Here is a 17472-nt window from a genome sequence, read left to right as displayed (position 1 = left end):
GTACCTTCCCTTTTCCATCCCACCCACCACCCCCCTCCAAACCGCCCAAGATCATAGCTCTCCCCTGCCAGCTTGTTTAAGCTGGCCCCCCAACACACCTTATCAGGGCCTGCCAGCCAGGCCTCAGAGATATGCCAGACTTACCTCTAAGCCTGGCCGACTCTTCATCAGGACTGGCTGTAATCCCAGCAGTGGCCACCTCTCCCTGCCTGGTGCTACTGGGGCTACACAGCTGCCAACCTGTGGAAAGTTGCTTTCCGCCAGCAGCTTTCTGAGGTGGGACTTTCCCCCATGGTAGGAGTGAGTATCTTCTTATCTTAAAGTAATTAACAGGGCAAAAACCAGGATCGTGGGCAAAGCTCCCCGCAGTTTTTTGTAGCGGGGGGGGTGGGGGGGGGGGTGTCCAGGGTCCATGACATCCTGCTAAATGCTGTCCACTATAAGTGACAATAAAACTTTCGGTCCTCCCAAAATCTAGGAAATGGTCAAGAAAAATGGATTCACAATATCAGACATTGGGCATCAAATTCATATAAAACAGTCCCACGAACAAAAAATAACTTTTCATCTGTGATCTAAGCCAAAAAAAAATGCATGTGATTGAACCCATCTTGATGATGTTAGATGCAGCATTTGCTGGTAGAAGAACTATTAATTAAACAACTGTGCCCCTGCTCATAACAGACACTATATTCTCTTTTTCAACTAGGTGCTGGGTTAGTAGGGAATCTTTATACACTGCAGCCCCATTAAATTACCAGCATGGAATTGCACACCTGCAGGAATTCCATGATTTCAAGGTTAAAGGAGAATCAAGTGTCAAAAAGATTAGTTCACAATTAAGATTTCTAAATTGAGGTTTATGAGAAGGTATCAGACACTGAGGATGTTAGTGGTAGAATTTGTACAAATTCATATATCTCATTCTTTTGAGAACTTGCCTTTGTGAAGTCAATGTTGAGTCCAGGAATCGATGCAAGGGCACCATTCATCGCATCTTGGGCAGGAATTACCCCAAAAGTAGGCAAACAGGAGAACTCTTCATTTCCTTCAAAAAGAAATTTCAAGTGATCTGGATCCTTTGTTGTCATGCCAACTCCCAGTGCATAGAGAATAGGCTGCAGATTGGTGTAGGTGTATTCAGTCAAGGGAATTTTTTTACCTATAGCTTCAGCCTGTAATCAAAAAACAAATGAAACCAAAAATATCACTTGAGTATCACAAACCTAAAAGGTGAATTTTAAGTCATTCTAGAAGTGGGGAAGACTGTAGACTCAAAGTAGTCCCTTACAAAACTTAAAGGAAAAACCTGTAGCTATACCGGGCAGCTCATTGGTCAAAATTTTACACAACCCCTACCTGGGGCTCCCCACAATCCCAGGAGGATTAGGGGAGAGGGGTGTAAATTGCATTGGCATGGCGGGGAACACCATGCCTGTCACTTACCCACCTCCACTGGAACTTCAGTGGCCGGGTAAGTGTCATGCAGTCTGCCAGTGGGCCAAGTGGGGCAATTAATGGCCATTTATGGGCCTCCTCCTGCTGCCATTAGTACTTTATCAGCTGTAGGGAGAGCTCATGCCACATGGTGAGGCTGCACGGTAAACCAGGGCAGCACTCAAATGTGGCACTCTCATGGCACCCCCAGCTCCACCCCCAATGCAAACGGCAGTTCCCACTTGTCTGCACTAAGGGTGTCGCTGCTGGGACTCAAGAGCTTCTGACCATATATGGTCATATGGTCCGCATCTCTTGGAAGCGGGACATCCTCCTACACGGGGGTGAAAGCTGCAACCTCATTAATTGCCTGATGACTGTAAAATCCAATCGTGGTTTCCCAGAGCAGAGGTGGTGTTCTCACCTCAGACTTTTCAGCCAGTGGAGGGACCACAGCTTCCATGAAAAATTCCAGCCATTAAGTCCATTTAGGGGTTGCTAGATCTGAATATCATCTACTGATGTAGTACTACAAAACTATTCATGGAGTGCCTTTAACACAGGAAATGTTCCAAGACACTTCAGAGATACAAGGGAATAAAATGGATGCCAAACAAAAGGAAGAGATATTTGCAAGGGTGACCAAATGCTTGGTCACGAATCCTTGAAAGAAGATCAGAGTGGGGGGTGCTCAGAGGGGAATTTTTTTTTAAAAACTTATTCACTCACAGGAGGCAAGAATCATTGACGCAGACATTATTTATCTTCCATCCCTTGCCACCCTCACAAGGATGGTGGGGAGCCACTTTCTTGAACCACTGCAGTTCATGTAGTGCAGATACTCCCACATTGCTATTAAATAGGGAATTCTAGGATTTTGACCTAACAGCAATAAAGGAACGGCAATATATTTCCAAGCCAGGAGACTGAGAGTGGTAGAGGAACTTGGAGATGGCAGTTTTCACATGCACCTACTGCCACTGTCCTTCCAGGTGGTAAAGATCACAAGTTTGGAAGAAGCTGCTGTTGGCAGATTGACAACAGGTTGCACACTGCCACCATGTTGTGCCTTTGGTCGAGTGAGTGAACGTTTAAGGTGGTGAATGGGTTGTCAATCAAGCAGACTGCTTTGTCTTGAATGTCGGAATTGCACTCATCTAGGCATATGGAGAGCATTCCATCACATTGCTGATCTATCCGTTTTATATGGTGGCAAGGCTTTGGGGATTCAGGTGAGTCACTCGCTGCAGAATACCCAGCCTGCTCTTGTAGTATTTATGTGGTTGGTCTGGTTAAGTTTTTGATAAATGAAACTCCATAATATTGACGGTGGGTATTGAACAATGATAATGCCAATGAATATCATGGGCAGGTGGTTAGACACCATCTTGTTAGAGATAGTCATTGTCCGGCATTTGTATGGCACAAATTTTACTTGGCATTTATCCCCAAGCCTGGATGGTGTTCAGTCTTGTTGCATGTTAGAATAGCATGCTTCATATCTGAGAAATTGCGAATAGAACTGAACACTGTGCAATTATCAACCCCATTTCTGACCTTAAGATGGAGGAATTCCAGAACATAGGGCATGTATGGCCAAAGGGATGGATACGCACTAGAGGATACAGTTAAGAATGGTGAACCGAAAGCGACAATTGTAGAGTGAATGCTGCTATGGCTGAATACTAGGGAGGTATTAAACACAAGGATAAAAGCTTCAAATTTTGAGATGTTGGGTTAGAGGCGAAAGAAAGGCCTGAAAGGAAGGTGGGGGGGATGGAAATAGAAGTGTTGAGCTCAAGTCTGAAGCAACACCTAAAATTAGATATTGGTACTGGAATCAGTATTAATGGAAAAAATATGCTCCCTTAGCAGTAGATTGTCAAAAGATCCAACTGGATAAACCATCTAGGCTAACCATCAAACTGCAGAAAAGCCCTTAAGGATAAACTTTCAAAAATAATGAGAAGATCATATTTGAGAATAAGTATTCAATTTGCAAAGTTACTTTATACTACCAAAATAACAAATAACTAAAAAAGTTACTTTATGTGGCACAAGTTACATTGGTGCATTGTATCACAACATGACACTTACTGGATCGATGCTTGAAGTGCTGGTTTGTATTGAGCCACTAGTAGGGTTCATCGACACTCCTTGTTTCTCATCTAATTTGTTCAGTACTTCATAAAGAGTGCTAATTGCTTCTGTAATAAAAACATAAGAGTGCAGTCAGTCTTGAACTCACAATAATTAGCCAATTGAAATTCACCATTTACAATATATAGCATACTTATAAGCTCTGAAACCTCTTGGAACTATATGCATTTCCATTAGTGGGGAGACTAAAACTAAGGTACATAAATATAGTCACCAATAAATCCAATATGGAATTCAGGAGAAACCTCTTTACCCAAAGGCATAACAGAAAAGTAATACAAGGATACAGTGATAGAGTTAGGTGAAAATGGGTGGGTGGAAGCTAGTATAGACCACAATTGCCAGCACAGGTCAGTTTGGTGGAAACATAAGATTCTGTGCTGTAAATTCTATGTAATATTTTGATAAGACAGTGCAGTTAGAGTTAGGCTATTACTGACACCAGTATGTCTTTTTCTTGTCTTATCTTTTGTAGGGTAGCTTCTCAGTTCATTTATCATTGAATGCATCGTTACCAGAGACAAAGTAACACTTTTCTGCTCTTGGCTGCAAATGCACACCTTCTAGCAGAACAATGCGTGTTGACACACCTTTACTTTAACAGTTATTTTAACTTCGAGTCGGTCAAGAGACAAGCAAAATCCATAAGTTATGGGGAGTCTTCAGATAAAGAAAGTCTATAATTTTGTTTAAAAAGAGTTCCATTGGGTGGATGAAAAAACAGGATCCAAATCAACTTGCAATCAAATAGGAGCTCCAGGTTGCTTGATGTGCCTTCAGAGAATTATTATTGGCAAAAGTAGACTGGATACATTTCATTCATCTTAAAAATATAAATTAAGTGAAATATAATGTTGTGATGTGCATTTTTTTGCAAAGTTAGCTAGAGATGAGCAACAAATTCAACTTCCCTATAAACTTCCTGCATCCAAAGAAATATAAACAAAAGTTCAAAGATGATTTATGAGCAAAATGATCACTGCAATCTGCTTCTGTGCATCACACAAACATTTGAACTAAGGAAACATTTAGATTAGAGCAAGATGTACTGGGCAAGAACAAACAAGGTACCTTTTCCTGAACAGCAATTCTCCCTCACCAGATATTGTATCCCAATTAGGGTTGCCAAACCTCCTGGAATGGCCAGGGGTCTCCTGGAATCAGCATCAATCTCCCAGTGGCCAAAGAAAGCATTCTGGGAGATTTTAAAAAGCTGTCTTAAGGAAATCAGTCTCATCATTTGTACTTTTGATCCACAGCTGGATCCGGCGCAGCTCCACCCAATCATATTAAAATCTTAAAATGGTAAAAAGCCAGGAGGACCCCAATTGGCTGGGACCTTTGATGGGCTGTGATGGGATTGGTTGGGGTTTGAATTTCACTGAAGTATGATGACCTACTTTGAGCTTCAGTCTGCTGGGTCACACTTGATGCCACCATGCTCTTAAATCAAAAAAGGTAATAACAGCCCCTCAAAAAGGGATGGGTTGCACCTTTTAATGGGCAATAAAATGTTTAAATCCAGAAGTAGACTATCAGTCTGATTAACTTCAGTATCTGTTAACAGTGATGGACAAGTGCAGAGAGAAGTCCAAGCAGTGCTCTTGAACTTCCAAGATATTAATGAGTGAACTTGGCTGAGCGCAGCAGCAAGAGAAAGGGAGAGTGAGTAGAATGTAGTTTGTACCTACTTATTGCCATATGCACACACGCAGAAGGAATAAGTGGAGAAGTTACTGACTGCAGACATGTAATCACCCTTATTGCTACCTGACACATCAGGGCCATGATGGCTTTCATCAGGATCTTGACCGGCATGGATGCTGAGCTGGAGTCCCACACAGGAGTGGAGATGCTGGGAGGGAACCATCCCAGAAGCACCAACCAACAGGTTGCTGTAGAACAGGGAGAAAGCCAGATCCAAGATACCGGGTGTCAACAGCGCCAGCTCTTCCCTTCCTGGGCAGTGGCCAAGAGTGAGCCCCGTTCCATGGCCGGGCGTCATCGCCCACCACTGCGGAGCTGCAGCTGATGAACCTGGGGAAGAGAGTCTGGAACCCTCCCGCTCCAGCTCAGAAGGTGGCACTGAATCATTAGGCAATTAAAATAAATAAGGCAAAATCTCAAGCCCACAATGATCTGCTAAATTGCTTTCAAAAAAACTTTTGCTTTAAAGTAATCCCAATTTCACTCAGAAATCCTTTAGTGACATCATTTCACTGACATCTCCTGAATATGACCAGCCAGAGTTGGCAACCCCTAAATCAAATAGTTGTCACACGATGACACAAACTCGAGATACACCACCCATTACTACAGCACTATTCGTAGCAGTCAACATAGCAACTGCTACCACTGGTCCCTTCCAGGCACTCGATAAGAATGTGTGGCATTTCTTAGATCCACAATATTAACTGCATTGACAAGATCATAAGGAACTGTTACTAAAGAAGCATTATTATATTTATTCCACAAGGTCAGCATAGGTTTCAAAATGATACATCTTCTGGATTCCCATCAGTGCTCAGACTAATCGATAAAGGCCATATTGAAATTTAACAGCAAACACATTTCTTTCCTTCACAATGTTCAACTCACAACTCAGGAAAAGGTCAAGATATTAATTTGTATTAATACCAATTATGAATTATCTCATCATTAGATTTACATCAATTGTTCTATACCCATGATAATAATTCCAATGAATAGCAGAAACTAACACTCCAATCAAACAAATATGAATCTGATGATTTGCACTACTTTTGGATATACCTTACCTGAGAAAGGGAGAGAGATGAATTTAGTTGATCTGTTCCAGTTTATTGTAAACAAGTCCCTCAGCTAATCCACAGACTGAATGTCAATTCAGAGGTTGAGAATAAAACTCAATTTTAGTTGAAGTGTTAAACTGATCTTCATTCCCACTGAAATACTCTCATCAGTGTGACTTTACCCTTTAAACTTAAGTGTGATGCACAAGTTGTCACCATTTTGAATGACTGATTTCAAGCTCCTCAGTCATGAATGTCAATGTTGTCATGCTTCAAGGAGAGCTTCAGTATCTTTGAAGCGCTTTCTTTGACCTCCCCTGGAACATTGGCCATTTGAAAGTTAAGAAAACAGGACCTGGCAGGGGAGATGCCTTTCATCCATCCAGACATAGCATCTAGTCCACTGAAGTTCATTTTGCAGGAGTTTTGCCTAACAGTCCTCCCACTGATTCAGGAGGATGCAGCAGAGGCATTGTTGATGGAATTTCTCTATCATTCTTATGTGTTGCTGATACACAGTCCAGGTCTCACTGCAGTATAGGGATGTGGTGACGACAACAGCTCTGTACATTTGGACTTATGTTACTTGCAAATGTCTTTGTTATCAAATACCTACTGCCGTAGTTTGTAGAGGGCTGAGCTGGGGCAGCTGATCTAGTGTTGGATTTCCTCATCAATGGTGGCCTTTTAAGATAGGTGGCTGCCAAGTTATTGAAAGTGTTAACTGCTATGTAATCGGGACGACATATTTTCAGTTTTCTGTGCTCATTCAGGTTCAGGGTTTGGCCGTCACTCCAGACCAAAACCCAATGCTTTTAGTTCCACATTTTTTTTTAACTCCTTTTCTCTTCATCCCTTTTGGAACCCTCTTCTGTCATCACACCTCCCGTCATTTCTCCCCTCTCTGGTAGTCTGCCCTCCCAAACCAGTGCTCCAAGTAATAACAGCACCCTTCAACCCTCCTCCTTTTCTGCCATTGTCCCAGGCTCGATTCCCTCTTAAACAAGACAAAAGCTTACCTGTGTTTCTTTCAGAATACTCCAAAGGGCCCATCGCTACCTCCTTGCAAGCAGAAACCCCAAGTTCCCCATTTGACTCTCCAATCAACCTTCCCATCAAGCACATCCCATCCAACTCACCCATACTGTCCCTCTCCATATTTCATTCCAGAATCCCATTCATTTTTGGTAAGGTCCTTGCCATCCAAGAACTAATCATGAACGGCTGCATCAACATCATGGCCTTGACAGAAACCTGGCTGAGAGGTGATGATGCCTCCACCCAAACTGAAGTCTCTCCCTGTAGGCTATATCTGCCACTACTTGCCCCATCCAAACCATCACGGTGGAAATGTGGCTTTTAGCAGCAAATCGCACCATGGCCCATCTCCCCACTCAAATGGCACTTTCTCCTCCATTGAGCATCTCACCCTGTTCTACCCTTCTCCAAAAGCACTTCTGATATGTCTTTCTCTTTCCTCAACTGAAGGTTTCCTCCCAATGTTATTGAGAGGGCTCTTGACTGGGTCCGACCCATTTCCCTCATTTCTGCTCTCACCCCTTCCCCTCCCTCCCAGAATAATTATAGGATTACCCTTGTCCTCACCTTCCACCCCCATCAGCCTCCATATTCAACACATCACCTTCTGCTATTTCTACCACACCCAGCGTGATGCCACCACCAACCACTTTTTCCCCTCCTTTGAACATTTCCTCCATGACACCTTGGTCTACTCCTGAATCATCCCCAATGCCACATATCCTTCCCACGGCACCTTTTCATACAAGTGCAAGAGATGTAACACCTGTCCTCTTACCGCCTCACCATCCAAGGCTGTAGCAGAACACCAAAAACTTGGACACCTGCTCCAGCATTTACTGGGCTTCTTCCAAGCAGTTCAGACATCACTGCATTGCTTCATCACGCCGATGGTCTGCTCTACGAAGCCCCTGGTGACTCCGTTGCTCAGACACAGTTTCAAAATAAGGGGTCTCCCTTTTAAGATGGAGATAAGGGGGAATTTATTCTCTCAGAGGGTCAATGGCCTTTGGAATTTCTTCCCCAGAGAGCAGTGAGGTCCGGGACATTGAATGTATTCAAGGCTGAGTTAGACAGGTTTTTAATCTGCAATGGAGTCAAGGGTTATGGGGGGGGGGGGGGGGGGGGGGGCATTTTAATTTTCCACCTTGCTCTCACACTGACATCTCTGTCCTTGGCCAAAGCAGTTCCAATCAAGATCAATGCAATTTCAAGGAACAGCACCTCAGTTTTCGATTAGGTGGCCTTCTGGACATTGAGTTCAATTAACAATTTCAAACCCTAATCACTGCCTCCCCATTTTGTTTTCTTTTCTTTGCATGTGTTGGTCTTGATCTTGTTTTTGCTTTCGGACAGTAAATGTTCATTTTTCTGTCATTCACACCTCCCCTAGACCCATCTTTTATTTCTTTACTTGTTCCTTTACTACTCCCTTTGGCTCTGTCCCACCAACTCTTTAGTCATTCATGTCTCCTATTGTCAACCTACCACATTGTCTGCCCTATCACAGAATTTCCGTTATTTCATCTACCTAATTTTCCCTAGTTTTGGTTTAAGGTGACAACTTGAAATGTTAACTCTGTTCCTATCTCCAGAGGTGCCGGAGATTCCAGCATTTTTTGCTTTTATTTTTTACCCTTCTCCACTTTCATTTAAAATTCTCACTCACTACCACCCTCCCATGTACCATAAACATTTTCTCACAGATGTCTGAACTGCTTTTCTCGCTCAGCCTCTGCACCAAATAACTTCTCATCCTCAATGATTTCAACTTCCTTCTCAATTAACAAGCTCTTTGAGTTCACTGTCCTCCCATCCACCTTTAATCTCTCCTTTAATTCAAGCCACCAAAATCTCTTCATGCCACTCCATCAATCTTGCAATCATGGGGCCTTTTTACCACCAATGTGCCAACCACAGATAAAGCCAGCTCTGATCAATTGCTTGTATTGCTCTCTACCCACATCTCCCTGCCCTATCCCAACCCCAACCCAGCTTTGTTCCATGCCCTCTCCTGGAAAATATTCCCTTCAAATTCACTTGGAACAGCACTTCCAAAATTCCACTTGCCTAGCTTCTGAAACTCCATCCACAATATTTCTGCAGCTATCAATTTCTCAACAACACCTCACCTCTGGTAATGACATCTTAGCCCCTGATAAAACCACTGCTCACTCTGGCTATTCCTCCTGATACAGCCCTCAGCTCAGCTCCCTTGAGTCCAAAGGATGCAGCCTTGAATGGTTAATTGTCTGTCATTTCCTTTCATCACCAAATTAAACTGGAGAAGTGTGATTGGGTGTTTCTCCCTTCTGTCAAAACTGCTCACTTCCAGGATCATCCTGGAATGCAAAGGTAGCTGTCTTGTGTACTGCAAACCATCTTCATAAACTTGTCACCCCCAATCTCCTTTAACCTCACCTCCAACAAGTGAGAGGAGCTTATGGGCTTCTATGTCACTTAAGATTTAGACCATTCAATCAGCCGCCTTGTCTGTTTCCCTCCCTTCCCTTGCCTATCCGGTCATTCTTCCTCTTAAGTCCACCTCTGATGTAACACTGAAGTCGCATCTTCCATGTTTTTGTTACTTTGAGACTTGACTTTTTTAAATTTCTTCACGAGGTGTGGGTGTCACTGACTAGGCCAGCAACTATTGCCTACTCCTAATTGCCCTTGAGAGGGCGGTAGTGAGCCAGTTTCTTGAACCACTGCAGTCCATGTAGTGGAGGTACACCCACAGTGCTGTTAGGGAGGGAATTCCATGATTTTAACCCAGCGACACTGAAGGAACGGTCCATAATTCCAAGTCAGGATGGTGAGTAGCTTGGAGGGGAACCTGTAGGTGGTTCGCAAGCATCTGCTGCCCTTGCCTTTTGAGGTGATAGAGTTCACAGGTTTGGAAGGTGCTATCAAAGGAGCCTTCATGAGTTGTTGCACTGCATCTTGTAGATGTTACTATGCATCAGTGGTGGAGGGAGTGCCAGTCAATCCCTGGATGGTGTCGAGCTTTCTCGGTGTTATTAGAGCAGCACCCATCCAAGCGAGTGGAGAGTATTCCATCACATTTCTGACTTGCACCTTGGGCACAGGCTTTGGAAAGTCAGGAGGCGAATTACTCGTCTAAGAATTTCCAGCCTCTGCCCTGCTGCTGTAGCCACAGTATATATGTGAGTGGTCCAGTTCAGTTTCTGTTCAATGGTGACTCCCAGAATGTTGAAAGTGGGGGACTCAATCGTAGTAATGCCACTGAATGTCAAGGGGAGATGATTAGATTCTCTCTTGTTAGAAATGGCCATGGTACTCAGGTGCCAATTTGTGGCACACATCAGCCCAAGCCTGAATGTTGGCCAGTTCTTGCTGCATGTGGACACTGATTGTTTCAGTATCTGAGGACACGTAATAGTGCTGAACATTGTGCAATCATCAGTGAACATCCCCACTTCTGACATTATGATGGAGAGAAGGTAATTGATGAAACAGCTGAAGATGGTTGGGGCTAGGACATTAGCCTGAGGAACTCCTACAGTGATGTCCTGGGACTGAGATGATTGACATCCAACAATCACAACCATCTTCCTTTGTGCTAGGTATGACTCCAACCAGTGGAGGGTTTTCCCTCAATTCCCACTGACTCCAATTTTGCTCGGGCTCCTTGATGCCACACTCAGTCAAATGCTGCCTTGATGTCAAAGGCAGTCACACTCACCTCACCTTGAGTTCGGCTCTTTGGCTCATGTTTGGACCAAGGCTGTAATGAGGTCAGGAGTTGAGTGGACCTGGCAGAACCCAAACTGAGTGTCAGCAAGCAGGTTATTGCTGAGTAAATGCTACTTGATAGCACCATCAACGACCCCTTCCAACACTTTGCTGATGATTGAGAGCACAGTGATGGGGCAATAATTGGTTGGGTTGGATTTAACCAGCTTATTGTGGACAGGACATACTTGGGCAAGTTTCCATATTGCTGGGTAGGTGCCAATGTTATAGGTGTACTGGAACAGCTTGGCTAGGGGCAAGGCTAGTTCAAGAGCACAAGTCTTCAGTACTATTGCTGGTATGTTGTCAAGGCCCATGGCCTTTGCAATATCCAGTGCCTTCAGCCATTTCTTAATATCACATGGAGTGAATCAAATTGGCTGAAGACTAGCATCTGTCATGCTGGGGACCTCAGGAGGACACTGTGATGTATCATCCACTCAGCACTTCTGGCTAAATATGGTTGCAAGTGCTTCAGCCTTGACTTTCGCACCGGTATGCTGGTCTCCCCCACCATTGATATTAAAGTCATCAAGACACTACTGAAAGCAGTCAGCAAATTCTGCTTCCTTACATCTCTCGTGCCAGATAACCTGTCTTTTGATGAAGAGCTCAGCACACCCATTGGAAAGGCAGCCACCAATGTCAGCCAATTAACAAAACGGGTATAGAAAAACAGCAAACTGACTCAAAGTACCAAACTACTTATCTATAACACTTGCATCCTTAGCACACTCTTATACAGGAGCGAAGGCTGGACAACTTACATCTACCAAGAACAAAGCTCATAAACTTAGTATTTACAACACATCCTTGGCATCACATGGAAAAATAAAGGCACCAGTGAATCAGTCCTCTCTGGGGTAAACATGCCAAGAATGTGAGCACTAATCATGCAAGGGCAGCCATGCTGGCTTAGGCACATGCACAGGGTGGAAGATGACCGCATCACCAAGGTTATTCTGCATGGGAAGGTAGCCCATATCAAGAGGTCAGCTGGGCGCCCAAAGCTCCGATTCAAGGATGACTCAAGAGAGACATGGAAGTCCGTCAACATCAATCACAACAAGTGGGAATCTTCAGCTGATGACTGATGCAAATGGTGCTGCCAGCTATAGACAGGAGTTTGCCAGCAGCATGACATATCATTTCAGAAGCTCCAATGCAGACACCAGCCTGAAAACAAGGCATCAGCAGAGATCATCCCGCACCACCGGCAAGGAACAACTTCATGTGTGGCACTTGTGGCAGACTTTACCTTTCCAGAATCAGCTTGTTCAGCCTTCAAAACAAGTGCAGATAATCTCACCTGACCTCATCAAAGTTCCAAGAAGATTCCCATAATTTCTCACAAATGGAAGGATGCCAAACCAAACAACATAATGATATCACTAATCAGTTATGAGTTATTCACAACTCAGGATGTCCCAAAGCATATTACAGCTAATTAAGTACTTTGTGAAGTGTACCATTGTTTGTTTTTTTTTGAATGCTTCACGAATTTGCATGTCATCCTTGTGCAAGGGCCATGCTAATTTTCTCTGTATCATTCGACTTGCATTACAAAATACAAACCATTGTGCTATGCTACTCTATACTAGAGCAATCTAGAATTAATCTCACTGCATTGCTTTCTCTCCACTGTCTTTTATCTTCAAGTTGATGACTTTCAACAACTGATTAACCAATTCTACCTGACATATTTCACACTTATGTTAGCAGAAATCAAACTACTACGTGCACTGAACAGAAAGGATTTAAAAAGTTTAGCCACTATTTAAGCCCATTAATGTCTTACACACCTCTACTTGAAAGAGGATTGATTCGGCATTTGCTGAACAACACAAGAGAACAAATCAGTCCCATGGAATTTTATTGATCACACATTACTAAAGGACTCATTATTATTCTGCTAAATCATGGCAGCCCATTGAAATATAATACAAAAAAATCAATTATCCTACTAAAAGCAGATGCCTTACATGTAGCTGGTATGGTCTTAACAATCATAAAACATAAACATAAAGGGAAAGTCAAGAGTGGGTGAAGTTGGAGAGATATTAATTATACAAGAAAATTAATGATAAAATTCAAGCATAACTTTGGAATTTAGGTTCAGAAGTATTGGCTTCTCTGGTAGATTTAGTACAACCCGAACTGTACTTCTATTTATCAGTATAAACCTTTCCAGAATCAGTCCAATTTTCCTCAATATACCTTTATGGCTGGGGTGGGAAGAATTCCCATGGGTTTCTCCTGACCTTCTGCTAAAACTTCAGAGGCAGCCACAAAGGAGAAGCATAAGCAACTGAAAACGGTTATTTACGCCATTTCACCAGACATGGCACCAAAGTTACAGTAGCATATTACCCAGAAATCGTCCTCTTAAATGTTTATGGCATAATCCTGGTAATAGAGCCACCCTCTGCGGGAAGTCAATCAGGTGGAGAAATATAGGAGCAGGAATAGGCCATTCAGTCCCACCATTCCACCATTCTACTGAATCATGGCTGATCACTTACCTCAATGCCATTTTCCCGTGCTATCCCCATATCCTTTGATGTCTTTCGTGTCTAGAAATCTATTCCCTCTGTCTTGAACATACTCAATGACTTAGCTTCCACAGCACTCTGGGGTAGAGAATTCTAAAGATCCACTACCCTGAGTGAAGAAGTTCCTCATCATCTCAGTCCTAAATGGCTTTCCCCTTATTCTGAGGCTGTCCCTTGGTCTAGACCACCTCCCCACCACCCCCCAACCCCCTCCAGCCAGGAGGAACATCCTTTTTTTTATCTAGCCCTGTAAGAATTTCTAAAGTTTCAGTGAGATCACCTCTCATTCTTCCAAATTCTAGAAAGACCCAGTCCCCTCATAGGACAGTCCCACCATCCCAGAAATTGGTTTGGTGAACCTCTGCTGCACTCTCTCTATGGTAAGTATATCCTTCCTTAGGTAAGGGGACCAAAACTATACACAATACTCCAGAAGTGGTCTAATCAAGGTTCTATACAACTGAAACAAGATATCTTTACTCCTGTATTCAAATCCTCTTGCAATAAATGCCAACTTACCATTTGCCTTCCTAATTGCTGCACCTGCACGTTAGCTTTCAGTGACTTATGAACAAGGGCACCCAGGTCCCTTTGGAAATCAACACTTCCCAATCTCTCTCCATACTCTGCAGCTACAGCAGTTAATATGGTTAATGCAACTAATCAGTATCTCACCATACATTGCCACTGCAATGCTAGAGGCTAGTACCATTTCAGAGCTCCACAACTGGGGTTGGATGGAGGTGGGGTGTCAGGGGAATGTACAAAAAGCTAGGATTTAGAGCAATGGAAAGTTGGAAGGAGGGGCAAGGTTAGCAGGTGAGTGAGTGATACTTGCTGCAGGGGCCAATCCAAGCTGTAAAATTTAGTTGAGTCCAGTTCTATGCAGTGCCTCTTCTACAGAGTGCTAAATGGAAGAATTTGGCAAGTGAGGGAATTCTGCACAGTGCGGGAACAGGTGCTGTTCTGGCACTTTAAAAAAAAAATGGTCCAAGAGAGGGAGCAGGAGACCTGAAAGTTGAGGGCTAAGGGCATTAATTAAAATTAATAGTTTAAACAAGGTACCAGCTAGATTCTAAAAAATAGGGTTTATTTTAAGCTTATGGATAGGTAGCTGAGACCTGTTTCTTGCAATTCCCATGCCACCTGGGAACTTCAGGATACTATATTTTATGAATCTTGTGAGGCCACGTGCGTAGGAAGTGTCTCCGACTGCTTGAGCTCAAGCTCAATCTCATGATTTCCGAGCTTTGAAGATCAGTTGGTGTCACTGCGGAGCAAGAAGGAAGCTGAGAGTCTCCTAGATTGTTCCGGGAGATGGGCAGTGTGTTTTCAGGATAGTATATGGGTGGCCACCTGGAACAGGAAGAGGCATGAGGGGCCGGAGTCTTTGGGGTGTGTGCCACTCTCAAACCATTACTCAACAATGGACACTTCTGGGAGTGACAACATCTTGAAGGAGTGCAGGCAAGGCCATGGCACGAGTGGGCAAGGGTCAGCACTGGAGGGGGAACAGCAAAGCGTAGAAATAAAATTATTATAGGAGTACCCATAATTAAGGAGATATATATAGATTTCTGTAATCATCACCATGAGTCCCGCAGCGTGTGCTGCCTCCGTGGTGTCAGGGTAAAGGACATTACAGAGAGGGTACAAAATATTCTGCAGGGGGAAATGAAAGAGGCAAAAGTTGTGGTACACATCAGAACCAACAAGATAGAGCAGGTATTGAGGTCCTATGGACAGACTTTCAGGAGCTAGGGAGAAAGTTAATAAAAGCAAGACCTCAAAGGTAGTCATCTCTGGATTACTCAGTGCCACTCACCAGCGAGAGTAGAAATAGGAAGATCGGCAGGATCAATGTGTGACTTGAGGCAAAGTGCAGGAGGGAGGATTTCAGATTCTTGGGGCACTGGAACCAGTTCTAGGGCAGGAGACACCTATTCAATAGCGACAGGTTACACCGCAACAGGACTGGACTAGGACCTGTGTCGCTGCAGGGAGGTTCATGAGCGTAGTAGGGGAGGGTTTAATGTAAATAGGCAGGGGTCTGGGTACCAGAATATAGAAGTAGAAAAAAGAAGTAAGGTGCACAAAGGAACGAGTGTGTTGGATAGTACTAGTGAGGAAGGTAATGTATTATATAGAAGCAGACTAAGGACTACCAGGAATACAGAAGCAGGTTTACATTCGTGCATATGGTGAATAAGGTTGGTGAGATAGAAACACAAACTGCCGTGCGGGAACATTACGTAGTGACAATAACAACGGATGTGGCTTAAATATGGTGAGGACTTGGTGCTTAATATTTAAGCATAGGGAAGAAAGAAAAGGGAGGTGAGATGGAAGTACTAATTGCAGAAGACACTAGTGTTGGAAAGAGAGAATGTTCTTGAGGGAGCAAAGACAGAATCCACTTGGTTAGAGTTGAAAAGCAAATGCTACAAGGGCTTTTCTACTGGCCTCCAAATAGTGAGAGAGAAGAGCAAATCTGCAGGAAAATCAAAGAGATGTGCAAGAAATATAGAGTCCTCTTCACTTTCCCTCTCAACTTATTGCATTTGACTTGGTTCTTGCTTGAAAAATTCACCTGAAATGCCTCATGCACCTTTTTTTTGTTACATCATATTCTCTATCTTCCTCAAAGTCCAAGGAGCCCTGGCTTTGGTTTAATCACCAAGTACATCAACGAACACAAAATACAAGAGGTAAAAATCACAACTTGCATTTAAATAGCATTTATAATGTAGATGAAAGTAACAAGTCGTTTCACAGGTGCAATCAGAAATAAATGGACACCAGGCCAAAGGATCACTATTCTCAGCGCTCTTTTAACCTAGAGAGGATTCTCATCCCTCCCTCCTCTAAATTTTCTGAGCTTAAGTGCGAAGACTGCTGCTTAAAATAAGGTACACACAACACCTAACAAAAATGATAATATGGATTATTCAAATTCGTAGAGTGGAGTTTTCCTCTCCGAGCCTAAGTCCATTGGTGGGAGTGGGAAGTCAGAAGAACTTCCACTGGAGAGCAGGGTGGGTGAGCACATCAAATCGTACGCTGCTCGCCAGATTAATAATGCAGCCAGTAGGATTACATTATATCATATGGTGGGGCGGACAGGAGGTCACACGCCCCACCATGGTGTCTGGGCACCATATTTAAAAGGCAGCCTGACAACCAGTGATTCAGCTCACCAGGACTTTGAGTTCTGTTGAAGGGTCATGAGGACTCGAATGAAACATCAACTCTTTTCTTCTCCGCCGATGCTGCCAGACCTGCTGAGTTTTTCCAGGTAATTTTGTTCTTGTTTTGGATTTCCAGCATCCGCAGTTTTTTGTTTTTATTTCAGGGCACCATGTTGGCTTCCAGAAAGCAGCATGGCCCCATGGTTCAGTGATGCGTCCCTGGAGACTCTCCTCCAGGCCATGGAGGACAGGAGGGTCATCCTCTTTCCAAGGGTTAGGAGCAGGAGGTCCACATGACTCACCACACTGGCCTAGGAGGAGGTCATCATGGTGGTCAGTGCCAGAGGGGTGCAAAGGAGGAGCACCCTGCAGCGCAGGAAGCACGTGAATAATTTAATCCATGCCATCAGGGTAAGCGAACCCTCTACTCTCTATACTCACCATTTTATGAATCTGTCATGGGACATCTGTCATTTGTCAATGGCAAGGCCAGCATCTGTGCTGGCCATCGCCAGAAGCCCTTCAGGAGTTGCTGGGGTGCTGCCACGTCACCCCACTGCAGTCCATGTG

The 17472-nt window shown here is 43.7% G+C and overlaps 1 protein-coding gene and 1 pseudogene across 1 annotated transcript in view; both read right to left on the bottom strand.

Annotated features, from left to right (window-relative positions):
• Positions 1-17472, bottom strand: part of hsd17b4 (hydroxysteroid (17-beta) dehydrogenase 4) — a 159519-nt gene that overhangs the window by 82656 nt on the left and 59391 nt on the right. The window contains exons 12-13 of the mRNA XM_041186366.1: positions 3535-3644; positions 942-1175 (exon numbers count right to left, since the gene is read on the bottom strand). Coding sequence (XP_041042300.1) covers positions 942-1175; positions 3535-3644 — 344 coding nt within the window. The remainder of the gene's footprint in view (positions 1-941; positions 1176-3534; positions 3645-17472) is intronic.
• On the bottom strand, positions 12641-12741 carry LOC121277524 (annotated as a pseudogene).

Source organism: Carcharodon carcharias, chromosome 4 (genome assembly GCF_017639515.1).
Source record: "Carcharodon carcharias isolate sCarCar2 chromosome 4, sCarCar2.pri, whole genome shotgun sequence".
Taxonomy (NCBI): domain Eukaryota; kingdom Metazoa; phylum Chordata; class Chondrichthyes; order Lamniformes; family Lamnidae; genus Carcharodon; species Carcharodon carcharias.
This window is presented reverse-complemented; position numbering and strand designations above follow the sequence as displayed.